The sequence below is a fragment of the Orycteropus afer genome, unplaced genomic scaffold (genome assembly GCF_000298275.1).
Source record: "Orycteropus afer afer isolate SDZICR_OR568_19922 unplaced genomic scaffold, OryAfe1.0 scaffold00358, whole genome shotgun sequence".
Classification (NCBI taxonomy): domain Eukaryota; kingdom Metazoa; phylum Chordata; class Mammalia; order Tubulidentata; family Orycteropodidae; genus Orycteropus; species Orycteropus afer.
In genome coordinates, this window is record NW_006921945.1 from 499,880 (window position 1) to 513,794 (window position 13,915).

Genomic DNA, 13,915 nt, shown 5'->3' on the forward strand with positions numbered 1-13,915 from the left:
TGATATGCACTAACAAGTGGCTCCCAGTGACCACTTACTCATTGTTGACACCCACACAAGACCCTTCAGTGAAACCACCAGAGTTAACCAATGATGTCAGCTAACAAGTGGCTCTCAGTGACACTGAATCATTGTTGACACTCACACAAGACCCCTCAGTGAAACCACCAGAGTTAACCAATGATGTGAGCTCCAGGTGTTGCCAAGGGACAAAGTGGACATTTCCATTATTCAGAGATTAATATCTATGCAGCATACACGTTGAGTAACGCCATCTACAGGTTCCTTAGAGAGAGTACCTAATTCTAAAATACAAGGGGGAAAAAGGCAAGATAAACTGAAACATGAGCACCAAAAGGCCTGGGATACTGGGTCACCAATTATAAACAAGCATGACTCAGGCCACTGGAAAAGTTGACAAAGAAACTCAGGGTCACCATGAGGAACACCAGCTATTGTTTCCTACTGAAACCCCACTATTTGTTGAAACAAAGAATCTGCTTTGCTTTTGCTTTCAGTCTGGGATGTGCAAGAATCAGGAGGACAGAATGTCCTGCGGGGTAGAGGGTGGACAAAATCCTACAAATAGCTCTGGTTGCCAAGCCCATCCCTAGAGAAGAAGGGAGGTACAGGACCAGGGTAGCAACCGAAGATGGGATGTAGAGGATGAGGAAGTAAATCATCAGCTTCATGGCCCCCACGTGAGCTTCCGTCTGGGGGTTCCAGAAGCCAGAAGCATTCCTCTGCATCTTACAGACATGTCTCTTCAAGGAATGTATTAACAAGGAAGCAGAAGTCACATTAAGGATGAACTGGGGAAACGAGTTCAGGAGCAAAGAAGTCATCAAAGACAAGATATCTTCATTGATGTCACATACTGTGCCATTATTCCCAGTCCCAAGCTTAGGGAAGGGCGATGTCTGACTGAGCACAAAGTACAGGAGCGTGGTGAGGCCAGGGGTCAGCACACAGGCCAGAAGCAGCCTGGGGATCTTCGGGGACAACTGGCGCTTCAGCAGGAGAAACAATGAATGTTGGAAGTTAGCAATCTTCACACAATACAAGGTGTTGAGCAAGGTCACGAACCAGAGACTGCTAGAGTCCAGAAACATCCAAGACAGCAGGAAAAAAGTGGACACAAAGATTGACCTCTCAACATTCAGGATGAAGAAGATCATGTACAGTAGAAATAGTCCCAGCATAAGAAGTCGGGAGATGGCCAAGCTGAGCAGGATCCTATCAGAAGAGGAGAGGCTGTGCCTTGTGACCCAAGCCTTGTAACTGACGACCGTAATGAACAGACTCACAAAGAATCCCACAAAACTCAGAACAGCCGAGGCAACAACAGCGGAGAGAAAGAAGATGGGACGCATCTTCTCCCACTGAAGATCCTGCTGTGGGGCTGATGGCAGGGGCAGGAGACACACTGGTACGTGGAAAGCAGGACGTGCCAGGCGGGTGGAGGCTCATTTTTTTATTTTCCTCAGCATGGCAAGTGAGCCTTAGTGGGCCTGGAGCCAGCTGCTTTTGCTGGAATGCAAATCTCCCAAGGATCACATTACTGTATCTCCGTTCCGGTCCTGTTTTCCTTAGAAATGCCCAATTAAAGCAAGCCAGAGTGAACCTCCAAGAGCAGGAGGGCTCAGGGAAGAGCACTGGCAAGCTCCAAGGCCTTCAAGTCCACATCAGACAGCTCCAGCCCCATCTCTGTACCCAACTCCATGGTAACCCCAGACTATGGTGGGAATTCCATGGCTCACTCCTACCAACCAGGTACCCACATAACTAGAGCCTTCTGGAGCCCAACTGCTCTCTCTCCTGACGTTGGCACTGCAGCCACCTTTCCCATCTGTCATTCTGGCTTGGCCAGGGAGACTCCCTCATCCTTGAGCATTACGGTGGTTTATAACCATCTAGTAGACGGAGTTCAAGATCCTCATACTTGCTCCACAGAGCCATTCCCAATGAAGCTCCCCCCCTTTGGATGACCCCGTCACTCTGCCTACTCCTTCTTCCTTCCAGGGTCGACTCAAGGGACAAGCAGGTGAGGAGAGTCACCACACTCAGGGTGCCAAAATCACTGGCTAAGTTCTGTTTAAAATGCTAGGAAAAGAAATGTCAGCCATGCCAGGTGTTTCTGTCATAGGTCTGAGTCTATGGGTAGAACATATGTGGCTATTTCCGTGTTGTTGTTGTTGTTGTTGTATGTGCCGTCCAGTCGGACCCAACTCATAGTGACCTCTCCTTGGGTTTCCGAGGCAGTATCACTACGGAAGTAGATTGCCCCATCTTCCTTCCGAGGAGTGGCTGGTGGGTTTGAACCTCCAGCCTTCTGGTTAGCAGTCAAGTGCCTTAGGCACTACACTACCAGAACTCCCCCTGGCCACTGAACAGTTCATCAAAGTACTCTGGTACCAGATGCACAAAAACGCTTTGGTTGTAAAGCCAAACAGGCAGACATGTCATTGCCTGACTTCCTTGTAAAGGCCCAGAGCACAGGGCACAAGATGTCTGGTAGCAGCATCACCGGCGGCCATCGGTGACTCAGGAGTATGACATTCCATACCTGTTCTAGCAATTGAATAAAACCAAGGTGCAATCTTGGACACTCCTATAAGTTACGAAACTAGTAACACGGTAAAGCTTCCTAAGTCCTGTTACCAAATCTAAGTAGGAATAGACAAGAAGGAAGAGCCAATGTAGGAACGTAGCCAGGCCCAGAAGAGGAGACTAAATGGCCCCTCCCTTTACAAAGGCAGACGGCAGGAAGGTGAGCCTGGAATTTCCTGGGCTGCAGTCCAGATGCCTATAGAAGCTTTTTACACAAAACTCGTGGACACTGGCAGAGGCAGCCCCAGACCCATTAGACAGGCAATCCTAGATTGAGCCAACAAAGCCATGATTGTGAGGATGCTTGCATTACAGCACTGATTCCACTCCCTTTATCTGTAACACAGGACACACCGCATTAAAGTAGCTAAGTAGAAATACTGAGGATGTCATATTTAAATAGGATTAATAGGACAGAGTAAGATATAATAAAGAGCTCTGGTGATGCAGTGATTAAGGCATTTGGCTGCTAACCAAAAGTTGGTGGTTCAAACCAGCAGCTGCTCTGTGGAACAAAGATGAGGCAGTCTGCTTCCAGAAAGATGTACAGCCTTGGAAACCCAATGGGGTTGCTATGAGTCAGAATTGACTCTGTGACAGTGGGGTTTCTTTTATAAATAAATGGTCAGGGGGGTGGTGCATTGCAATGGGTTTCTCTTTATATATGGCCTTTCTGGCCTTGGGTTTATGATTCTGCCAAACATAAATGGATGGGCCTGTGATTGCTCTGTTTATGCACCTAGAAGTGGCTGGTCAGCTTACTATGAAATTAGCGTGTGTAAAACCACCCAGTAAGATCTCTATGAAGCAGGGAGTGTACCCAAAAACATGTATAGGGTTGGCAGACAATGGTCCTATAAGTTTATGTGTATGATCTGAATTCCCAGGTGTACAGTAGAGCTGACAAGGGGCAAGGTTGTAGTCACTGCTTGGTCACAGACAGCTACCCAGAGGGACCGAGTAGTTGAACCTGTGGGCTCAGGACCATAGTTGCAGAAGACATCAAGCTCAATTGGCATAACATACTACACAAAACATTGTTCCACCTCTTACTTTGGCGAGTAGCGACTGAGGTCTTAAAAGCTTGCAAGCTGCCATCTAGATGCAACAATGGGTCTGTCCTCATCCAGAGCAAAGAAGAATGAAGAAAACCAAAAAAATTAGTCCCAGAGACTGGTACACCATCCGATCTTCAGCCTATATGACTAGGAGACCAGAAGAACTAGATGGTGCACTTGGAAGGGGATCTATGAAGGAGACCCTGGATGGACAGGGAGAACAATGTGGAACAAAACTCAAAATCATCTGGAGATAAAAAAAAACGGGGGGGGGGGGGGGACCAGGTTTGCTGGTCCGATAGAGCCTGGTGGGACTACGGAGACTATGGCCCCTAGCTGCCCTTCAGGTCTGTAATTGAACCCACACCTGTGGCTTCCAGCCAACAATAGATAGGTATATGAGTTGAACATTTCCCTGAGGCAGATACACTCCTTGGAAAGAACAATCATGGGAGAAAGAAGGGCTGCTTATGCACAGGGAGACAGCTCAGGGGGCAGGAGTGCATGAAGGGATGGACACAGAGAAGAGGTAACTATAGGGAGGAAGTGGGAGGGGAGCTATTGCATTGCGGTAAATTGTGGTCAATGTCATGAGACAAAGTGTATGTGAACTGCTGTATGGAAAGGGAATTTGCTCTGTAAATTTTCACCCAAATCACAATTAAAAAAAAAAAAAAACAGTAAGGATTAAATGACCTTACGGGATTTGTGGTCCAGCTGGGAGGACCATGCTTTGAAACTGAATATAAGGGCCAATCCCACAGAGGTTGAGGGGGACCTCACTACCATCAAGAAAAACCTGGAGTGGAGCACCTCCTTTGGACCCAGGGTCCCTTGCACTAAGAACTTCCTAGACCCAGAAGAGAGAGTGATAACACTAAAGGCAACGTGAGATGGTGAGAAATGGTAGTGGCGTGGCTAAGCCCAGTGACAGCAGTACGAGCAGCGGGAACCAGAAGACCAGTACAGACAGCACAGTGGGCTTTCCAGCCCATGGAGAGACAGAGTTGAGCACCTTTGGACAGGAGACTTGCTGGCAGAGCTAAAGAGCTGTAACACTTGCCCAAGCAGTGCAGAGGCCAAGAGGAGGCCTGGCCTGTGGGGCACAGCCAAGAGAAATGCCATTGGCTGGCATGGCTGAGAAGGAGCTGAGATCTGACCTGGCTGGAAGTTGGCCTGATTGATGAGGTTGAGCCTGTCTCATGAGTTATATCCTGTTCCTTCCAAGTTCATCCTGATCCTGGGGTTTAGCCTGTTACTCTCTAATAAAACACATAACTTTGAGTTCTCAGTGGCCATCACAATGAATTACTGAACCCAGCAGAGAAGTAGAGAGTGTCATTGTGGGGTATGGCTGGTGTGAGAAATGGCGAAGAAGTTGGAGAGTGGAGGAATGTCTGACCACCACCTCATAGGAACCAGCTGTGTGTTGGTCCAGATTCTCACCTCTCCTCCTGAATGTAATCAGGCCTTGAAGCTAGATCACTGGGGACACCCAGCACTGGACTGTAACAGACTCATCAGTGAGACAGACCATGTTGTTGGACTCTCAGCAGCAGAAGATAGTATAATAAGATGCAACCCAGTCAGGCAGCCTAATCAGTGAGCAGTTATTTCTGATAATGGGGGAAAGGTTTAACAAAACCTTCCTCCCTGTGTGTGATAATCTGACTTTAATCAAACTTTCTAGCTCTGTTCTCCTTGGCAACTTGATAAGGGTAAGAAGACATGACACCCAGGCAGTCAATTACATCTGGTCTGGAAGGAGCTCTGAGTGGTCCATAACTATTATGGGGTTTCCCTCAGCGTGGGAACTCTTTCCATGGGCATGTCCCTGGAGTCGACCCTGGAAGGAAGAAGGACTGAACAGGAAGATCCCAAGAAAGGTCCAACCAAGCCAATGACACAGTCCTATATCCCAGCGGGATGGACTGCTTCAGTAGCCCACAGAGCTCCAACATTGCCCACGAGTAGCCCTGGAAGTGTGGGCTCACAGGGGGTGTCTCAGGCGTGGGAGCCTGTCACTATGTTCCCACCACAGATGTGAGCAGCATAAGTGCATGGCCACCACAAAGGGGGACTGGAGATGCAGACGGCCTGGGACAGCACCCCCTTGCGATGGGACGACCCCTTCGCCCTATTTGATGCCTGTGTTTTGGTGATGCAGAGGTGCAGCACTTGTTCTTGCATCTGGATTGCCCAGTAGAGGAAGGCATGCTTCTGAGAATAGGAATTGTGTCTAGAACTGTGCTTGGGGCTCCTGAGCATTACGTAAGTGTGGGCGGTACAACTGGATAAACTGGAATCAGGATAAACTCAGTGTGCCCAGAAAAAAGAAAAAAAAAAAAAAAAAACATTCTTTGTTTTGTCTGCAATGAATGTGGTTTTTCTCCCGAGGCCCCAGCTGCTGGCTGGGGGAGGTGTTCATCCAATGGGATAATGCAGAGAGCCTCTTTCAACACCAATCTGTGGCCTCCACCCATGCCATGCTCCCCTCTTCAACTGGGTCCCAGTGCTGAGGAAGGGGCAAAATCCTCCACCTTGGGGAAGCAGAGAAGTTCCCTTGTCCTGGGGCTTCCAGGGGACAGTTGGTTGCTGCCTGTCCTGCCGCCATTCAAGGCTGTAGCCAGGCCTGGTGCGCTTCCTCATTATTGCCTCCCTGGGCTAATGGTCAGCTCAGCTCCCACTGGCTGCAAACAGGGAGTCTTCAATCAGTCCTAAAAAGGGGAAAGTCAGGACCCCCACTTTTCTCTCCTCCTGCTCCTTCCCACCAGCCCCTGGGGCTGGAAGGAGCAGACTTCCCCTGCATCAGGTCCTCAGGTACCAGCAGAAGCCTCACAGATCCACAAGGGACGTATGCCCCCAGATAGATACTTCAGGATGAACTCTTGACCGGTTAAAATGACAGCTGATAATCTGGTGGCGTAGTGCCAAAGGCATTTGACTGCTAACCAGAAGGCTGGCGGTTCAAGCTCACCAGCCACTCCTTGGAAGGAAGATTAGGCAGGCAATCTACTTCCATAGCGACACTGCCTCAGAAACCCAAGGAGGGGTCGCTCTGAGTCAGATCTGAGTTTTAGAATATCTGCTGTGCATTGACTGTGCTAAGCGTTTACATACCATGTCTTATGTAATCCCTACACCAACTTCACAAAGTGAGTACAATCATTACTCCCACTGCATGGTGAAAATAAAAGGAAGGCCAAGGAGGCTGAGGAACTTGCCAGAGACCATGCAGCTAGTAAGTGATGGGTCAGGGCTGGAACCCAAGTGTGTTTGGTTCCAGAACTAACACTCTTAGCCACTACTCTGTACATTTTTTTAGTCCATCCAAGTGTAGACACGCCAGAAATAATATTCACTTGTCCTCAGTAGTTCTTGGAGTTCATAAAGTCACTTTTGTTTTCTTACAACAGAACCTCTTGCAAAATGTAAACAAATACTTTAGTACTCCACCTGTCCCACAGAGAGAAAATCACAAACAGAACTTCAAGACTGAAGAACCACAGGGACATTATACAAAGTGGAGAGCACTGGCAGGCACTGAAATTATTTGAGAAACATTTCAATGTGTTTTTGCATTGTTTTCAAAGTGTTTTTGTTGGTCTGTTGATAATCATCCCAGGCCCAAAGTAAGGTTCATGTGTCAGGATCTAGGAATGGCCCAGGAGGCCAGACCATATTAAGACTGAGTAGTCTCATAAGACAGAGAACATCGGGGCCCATGATGGAAAGCCAGAGAGGCTCGTGAGCTACCGTCCTAAGTTGTAGCTGACTTGGTGTGTGAAAGCCCCAGCAACACGCCCGAGAACAGATGTGTGTGGAGAAGATGCAGACCCTGGGAGCCTCCTAGCCTGCAAGGGGACTCCAAATACAAGGACAATTCTCATCACCACACTTTGACCCAGCCTAGTCAGAGTGGGGAAGCTGTGCTTGGTGCCTTCTGAATAAGACAATTGGATCTAAGAGTCTTAAGACTTGAGTTAGGGCTTAGCAACCAAAGCTAATTAATTGAAAGCAAAACAAACAAAATGGCCCCTTCCAGAGATTCATAAAACTGGGCCTGGGGCACTAGGTACGTCTGTCCTACACCTGAGATTCAGATGAGAAAACCACAGGTGAATTTAGGAGGCCACATCCTCTCCAATCAGGAAGGGAGTGTGTCAGGGTTGTATCCTTTCATCTACTTACTCAACTTGTACGCTGAGCAAATAAACCAAGAAGCTGGACTATATGAAGAAGAGTGTGGCATCAGGATTGGAGGAAGGCTTATTAACAACCTGCGATAAACAGATGATACAACTTTGCTTGCTGAAAGTGAGGATGATTTAGAGAACTTACTGATGAAAATTAAAGACTACAGTCTACAGTATGGATTACACCTCAACATAAAAAAATAAAAAACCCTCACCACTGGACCAATAAGCAGCATCATGACAGATGGAGAAAAGAATGAAATTGTCAAAGACTTCGTATCACTTGGTTCTACAATCTACACCAATGAAAGCAGCAGTCAAGACATCAAAAGATGTATGCATTGGGCAAATCTGCTGCAAAAGAGCTCTTTCAAGTGCTGAAGAGCAAAGATATCTCCTTGAAGACTAGGATGTGCCTAACCCAAGCTATGATATTTTCAATCGCCTCGTATGCATGTAAGAGCTGGACAATGAGTAAGGAAGATCAAAGAAGAGTTGATGCTTTTGAGTTGTGGTTTGGCAAAGAATGCTGAAACTACTATGGACTGCTAATAGGGCTATCAAATCTATCCTGGAAGAAGTGTAGCTGGAATGCTCCTTGGAAGCGAGAATGGCCAGATTTCGTCTCACCTACTTTGGTCATGTGATCAGAAGGGCCATTCTCTGGAAAAAGTTGTCATGCTTGGTAAAGTGGAAGGTCAACAAAAGAGGGGTGGCCCTCAATGAGATGGATAGACATGATGACTGCAGCGACAGGCTCAGGTATAGTAGGGATAGTGAGGCTGGCACAGGGCCAGGCAATGTTTCATTCTGTTTTACGTAAGGTCGCTATGAGTAAGAGACGACTCGACAACACCTAACCACAACAATAACAACATCCTCTCCAAGGTGGCTGACTTTCCATCACTGTGCCTGCCTGTACTACAGGGGAGGCTGCTTTCCACAGGAACTCACCTGTGACCCAGACCATGCCTTTCCCATCCCTTCTTTGATTAATACTAAAAAAAACCTGAAACTCACTCACGGCCATTGAGTCTATTCCTACTCATAGAGATCCCCCACTGGGTAACCAAGACTGTAAATCTTTACAGTAGCAGACCACCCCATCTTTCTTCTGTGGAGCAGCTGGTGGGTTTCAATCACTGACCTTTTGGTCAGCAGGCAAATGCCTTAACCGCTATACCACCAGAGTGCCTTCCTTGATTAATAGCATCCACATATAGATGAAGTCGCATAACAAAGCCTGAGATTTTCCAGAAGTCACCTCCAAATTTTCCTAAATGAGGGAGTAGGGAGGAGTTGGGGGTGCCACCCCTGTGAGTCTGCTACCACATTTCCTCCCAGGGGAGGGAACAGAAGCCACTCAGGAAATACTACCCTCCCAGCCACATTGCAAGACATGACGACATGAACAGTGATGGTGACATCAGCTGTGTTAACTCCCCACACCTGAGTCTCCCGGGCCCCACATGGCCACAGTGGGAATGGAAGCAGGATTGTCTACAGAAGTCTGCCGAAGGCATAAACAGCAAAAACCAGCCAGGTAAAATGTCATGTTCAATTAAAAGAGAGGAAAACCCAGCACCTAGGCCCAAAGAGGGAGCCTAAGGCATTTGACTGCTAACCAGAAGGCTGGCTGTTCAAACCTTGGAAGGAAGGTTGGGCGATCTACTTCCGTAGAAATACCGCCTGGGAAACCCAAGGAGGGGTCGCTATGAGTTGGATCTGACTCCACAGCAGTGCATTTGGTTTGGTTTTTGATTAGGGCCAAAGTGACATACAGGAATTCAGGGAAGGGTCGGAGAGCCGTAAGGTCAGAGCTAAGCAGAAAAGCCATCACAAGAAAAGGTAGTGGCAAGAGTTGATGGGGCCAGGCTGTTGAGCAGCGTGCTCTTTTAAGAACTATCTATGTGGGATCAGACTGGCAACAGCGACTCGAAAGATTAGACAGGAACCTTAGGGGGCAGTGAGTTTATGCTAGTGGGGGAGGAACAATTCAGACGAGAGTGAGTAGGTCTGCACAACTCAGAGAATGCCAGCAATGCCCTGACTTGTACATGTAGAAACTTGAATTGATGTACGTTTTTGCTGTGTAAATTCTCAACAACCAAAAATAATAAAAAAAAACAAATTTTAAAAAAGAGAGAAAGAAAGAGAAGGTAAGGCAAGGGTCAAGAGTGTGGGCACAGGGTCGAAAAAGCAGACACCAGTGGAGATGCCTAGCTTTTCTCATTGGAACCCCACCCCCGTTGCTGCCAGGAAGTGCAGGGTGTATCACTGCAGAACTAGTCCCTGGAAAAGAAAGGACCACAATTGGAAGAATTCTTACATTTTAAAAAATTATAAATGACTTCTGGATCATTCTTTACGTTTCAGCAGATAGCTCTGCAAAACAGAATGATAGCTTGTGCTAGAGTTGGGATTTTCCCTCACAGTCTCAGGAGACAAGCACCAGCTGAAAAGGAAACTGTGCAGGCCACAAGAAACCCCTCCCAGAATTGTAGAAACAAATCCGTAAATCCCAAACCACCCCAAAATTCAAAGCTGGTTACACGTGACCAAAAGCCAAGCAACGTGCTGTACACTGAGCCAGAAGAGAGCCCCTTCACTGCACAGTGAAATGAACAGCAATGTTCATGATTTACTCCGTGTGGGACCCAAAGCACTTTTCAGGTATTCGTCACTCATTCCTTCCAACGACAAGGGCAGCGGGGGCTCAGTGGTAAAATGTTGCCTTCCGTGAGGGAGACACGGGTGATTCCTGGACAACACGGCTCATGCACAGCCCCACCCATCTGTCGGCACAGGCCTGTGTGTTGACGCTGAACACCATTAGTTATGATCACAGCCTTCACCCCCTGAGCACTGTGCGCGGCAGGCCGTGCTCAACAGTTCGTCTCCTGGATCTCTGAACCCCGTGCAGCAGATAGCGTAAGCCTGCTTGCACAGGTGAGGAGAGCGCCAGGCAGGTCATTACAGTAACGCACCCACGGCCAGATGGCACCCTCGGCTGGGGGGCTCCCAAGATTTGCCCTTCCCCTCAAGTCTGCTTCACTGTTCTGTTTGTACCAGCTCACCACTGTTGGACTGAACACTCCGTCATCAGCCTCTTGGCGTCCAGCTGAAGGTTATTAAAATACATCTCTGTGTCTTTAGAGTGGACATGTTCTTTCTGCTTTCCCCTCGTCTCCTGAGCCAGAGAGAGAGAAGCTATCACAGTGTGACTTTCACCTTGGATCAAGCCCACAGGCAGGACAGAGGACAAGTAGTCCGTGTCTCTCTCCAGGGAGGGTCAGGGGGAGCCCTGGGCCGCAGCCTAGTGAAGGACTCCTGAGCTCCCTCCTGATCGTCTGCCACCCCTACAAGGAGAACGGCCCCCTGGACCTAGGCGTCAGATGCCCAGACTCACACGGAGCAACCCCACAAATGCCTGCGTTAGCTTGGGGTTCCCCAGAATGAGCACAACCGAGTGGCTTGCAAGAGACAACATTGTGATGACCTCTCCAGCCATCACTGCCATCTTGGCTTCTGGAAGGAAATAACTGGACGATGCGATTAAAAAGGCAAGGAAGTAGAGTAGGAAGAGAAAGAGGAAGGAGAGAATGAGTTTGGTGGCCCTCTTGTGGGCCTCAGTGCTGGGGTCTCTGGAGCTGACCCCAATGTGCCGCATCTGCCGCGTGTGCCTCCCCAGGGAGAGGATGAGCAGAAAGTAGGAGGCCAGCGACACCACCAAGGGAGGGAGGTACCACAGAGTCCCAAGGACATGGATCATCTTGTATCTGTGGCATTTCTTCCTTTTGTGTTCTGTTGTGTTTCCCGTGTCATCGATTCCACTGAGGTCAGAGTAGGCCTTGAACTCCCCGATCAGAGACACAGTACTGCTGCAGGACAAAAGCAGCGAAACCAGCAGCATCCACACGACCACCCTGGACACCCTCCACTTGAGCCAGAGGAAAACAGGGTGGGAGAAACTGGCAACCTTCAGGCAGTAGAAGACACCCAGGCAGGTGGCAAGCCAGATGTTCAGATGGTTTGTAAATGTCCAGAAGAGATCAGTCATCTGCACGAACATCCTCGCACTGTGGTCCTTGAGAGAGAACACCACTGAAACACCATGAGCCAGGAGGAGCAACAACAGAACGATCTTGGAGAGGGCCAGGCTGGTGATGAGGAAGTCAGACAACGACATTCTCTTACTCTTGAGCCAGTCTCTGCCATTGACCAACCCAATGAAGCCATTCACCAGCAGCCCCAGAGTGAACTGAGCTATGGACAGAACCAGAAACACCCACTCAGCGAGTGCCAGCATGCCCAGTCTGACAGGCCTGGTCCCTGGCTCTTCTGTGGATGTACAACTTTCCCTGCCTATGAGGAACTGCTCTCTGAATCTGTCGCCTCACTGTGCCTGTCTCCTGTCTCTGCCCAGTTCGGTCCGTCATAGAGCACAGTGGAGTGGGTCCTCTCTGGTGAGTCTGTCCTGTTCACAGATGGCATGGATCATCATGTTCCATCTATAATCACAAACTTGACAGCTCTTTGCTAAAATGCAAATTGATCAGTGTCTAGTATCACATAGAGAAGGGAGAGATGAATCACAAAGATGGAGGGCTTGGGCTTGATTTCAAAGGGGGTGGGACTCTGAGACACCCAGAGAGGGGAGTGTGATCAGGAAGAGGCACAGTCACTCAGAAGAGTGAGAAGCCTTGTCCTCCAGGGGGGAGAACTCAGAGGCACACAGGAAAGAAGAACTATTAGAATTCCACTGTCAGGATCACCATGAAGGAGGTTTAGGCAGGAAACGCTGAGTGTCATTGGCCTCGGATCCAAATTAAAAGGGCTGCCTCTTGGATCCAAGAGGATCCAAGGTAGTTAGTTTGAACCACATTATCAGTGATTCTAAACCACCTAAGTATTTTCAGAAATAACAACAATGTCGCATAGAAGCTATCTGGAACTTCTTGAGAGCACGTGACCCATGTTGATAAATGTCAACAGGCTGACAGATCATACAGGTACCACCTGTGTCTACCAGACAAGGTGTGCCAGTCTAAAGCAGTGCCTGACTAATTTTGACCAGGACTAATAGTAGCACTCTTTACATGGTTTTCTGTATCCCAATACAGCATCATAAATATACTTCACAATCTACATATATGTGTGTATGTGTGTTTGTGTGTGTATAGACACACACACATAATACCAGGAACACAAGTTTCCAAAAACTATACCTTCCCTTACTACATGTGAGGCATTCTGGTATTTTCTTTTCTATTCTATTTCTGTAAATGCTTCTTTCATATTATGAAAATTTATTTTACAACCCACTAGTGAGTTGTGCCATGACCTGTCTGTCGTGGCTTGTATGTTGCTATGATGTTGGAAGCTATACCACCTGTACTTCAAACACCAGTAGGGACACCCAGAGTGGACAGATTTCACTGGAGCTTCCAGACTAAGAGACTAGGAAGGCGAGCCTGGGAACCCACTTCTGGGAATCAGCCAGTGAAAACCCTATGGCTCAAAACAGAACACTGTCCGATCCAGTGCTGGACGATGAGTCCGGAGATGGGGGCCAGAAAGACGTGCTCAAAACATGCCAGTCATGAAGACGGCACAGGACTGGGCAATGTTTCCTTAAGTTGTACACAGGGTCGCCATGAGTCAGTGACAGTGACAGTCAGTGAGTAGTAATAAATGTGACCACTGACTAAAGGACGGAGAAAGAAAACATCATCAAGGGACACAGCAGACCAGATATTTCTGATTCTGTCTTTGATACTGAGTAACTTTGACAGGAATTTCTGTGCTTGTGTTGTCTTGTTTAAGTTTTCCTAAAATAGGACAAGTTCTTTGTCTTATCTTTGGTCCCCTAGAGAACAAAGCCTGAGGCAAAACCTAGGTGCAATGCTTTATTTGAAGGTGGAGTCCCAGAGCAGACGTGAGGGGAGGCAGGCAGGAAGTTGTTGTTATTGTAGGTGATGTTGAGTTTATTTTAACTCACAGCGACCTTACAGGGCAGAGTAGAACTGCTTCATGGAGTTTCCTAAACTG

At 48.1% G+C, this 13,915-nt stretch overlaps 2 protein-coding genes across 2 annotated transcripts; both read right to left on the reverse strand.

Moving 5' to 3' along the window:
* Nucleotides 1-476: 476 nt before the first annotated feature.
* Nucleotides 477-1,373, reverse strand: TAS2R4 (taste 2 receptor member 4). Its single transcript, XM_007952755.1, has one exon. The coding sequence runs from the start codon at nt 1,371-1,373 to the stop codon at nt 477-479; it is 897 nt and encodes a 298-aa protein (XP_007950946.1).
* A 9,882-nt stretch (nt 1,374-11,255) lies between these two features.
* TAS2R3 (taste 2 receptor member 3) lies at nt 11,256-12,173 on the reverse strand. The gene has a single exon (XM_007952756.1). The coding sequence runs from the start codon at nt 12,171-12,173 to the stop codon at nt 11,256-11,258; it is 918 nt and encodes a 305-aa protein (XP_007950947.1).
* Nucleotides 12,174-13,915: the final 1,742 nt, after the last annotated feature.

Excerpts from the sequence above, each read along its gene's own strand:
- TAS2R4 (XM_007952755.1), bottom strand. The coding sequence starts at position 1,373 with ATGCGTCCCATCTTCTTTCTCTCCGCTGTTGTTGCCTCGGCTGTTCTG.
- TAS2R3 (XM_007952756.1), bottom strand. The coding sequence starts at position 12,173 with ATGCTGGCACTCGCTGAGTGGGTGTTTCTGGTTCTGTCCATAGCTCAG.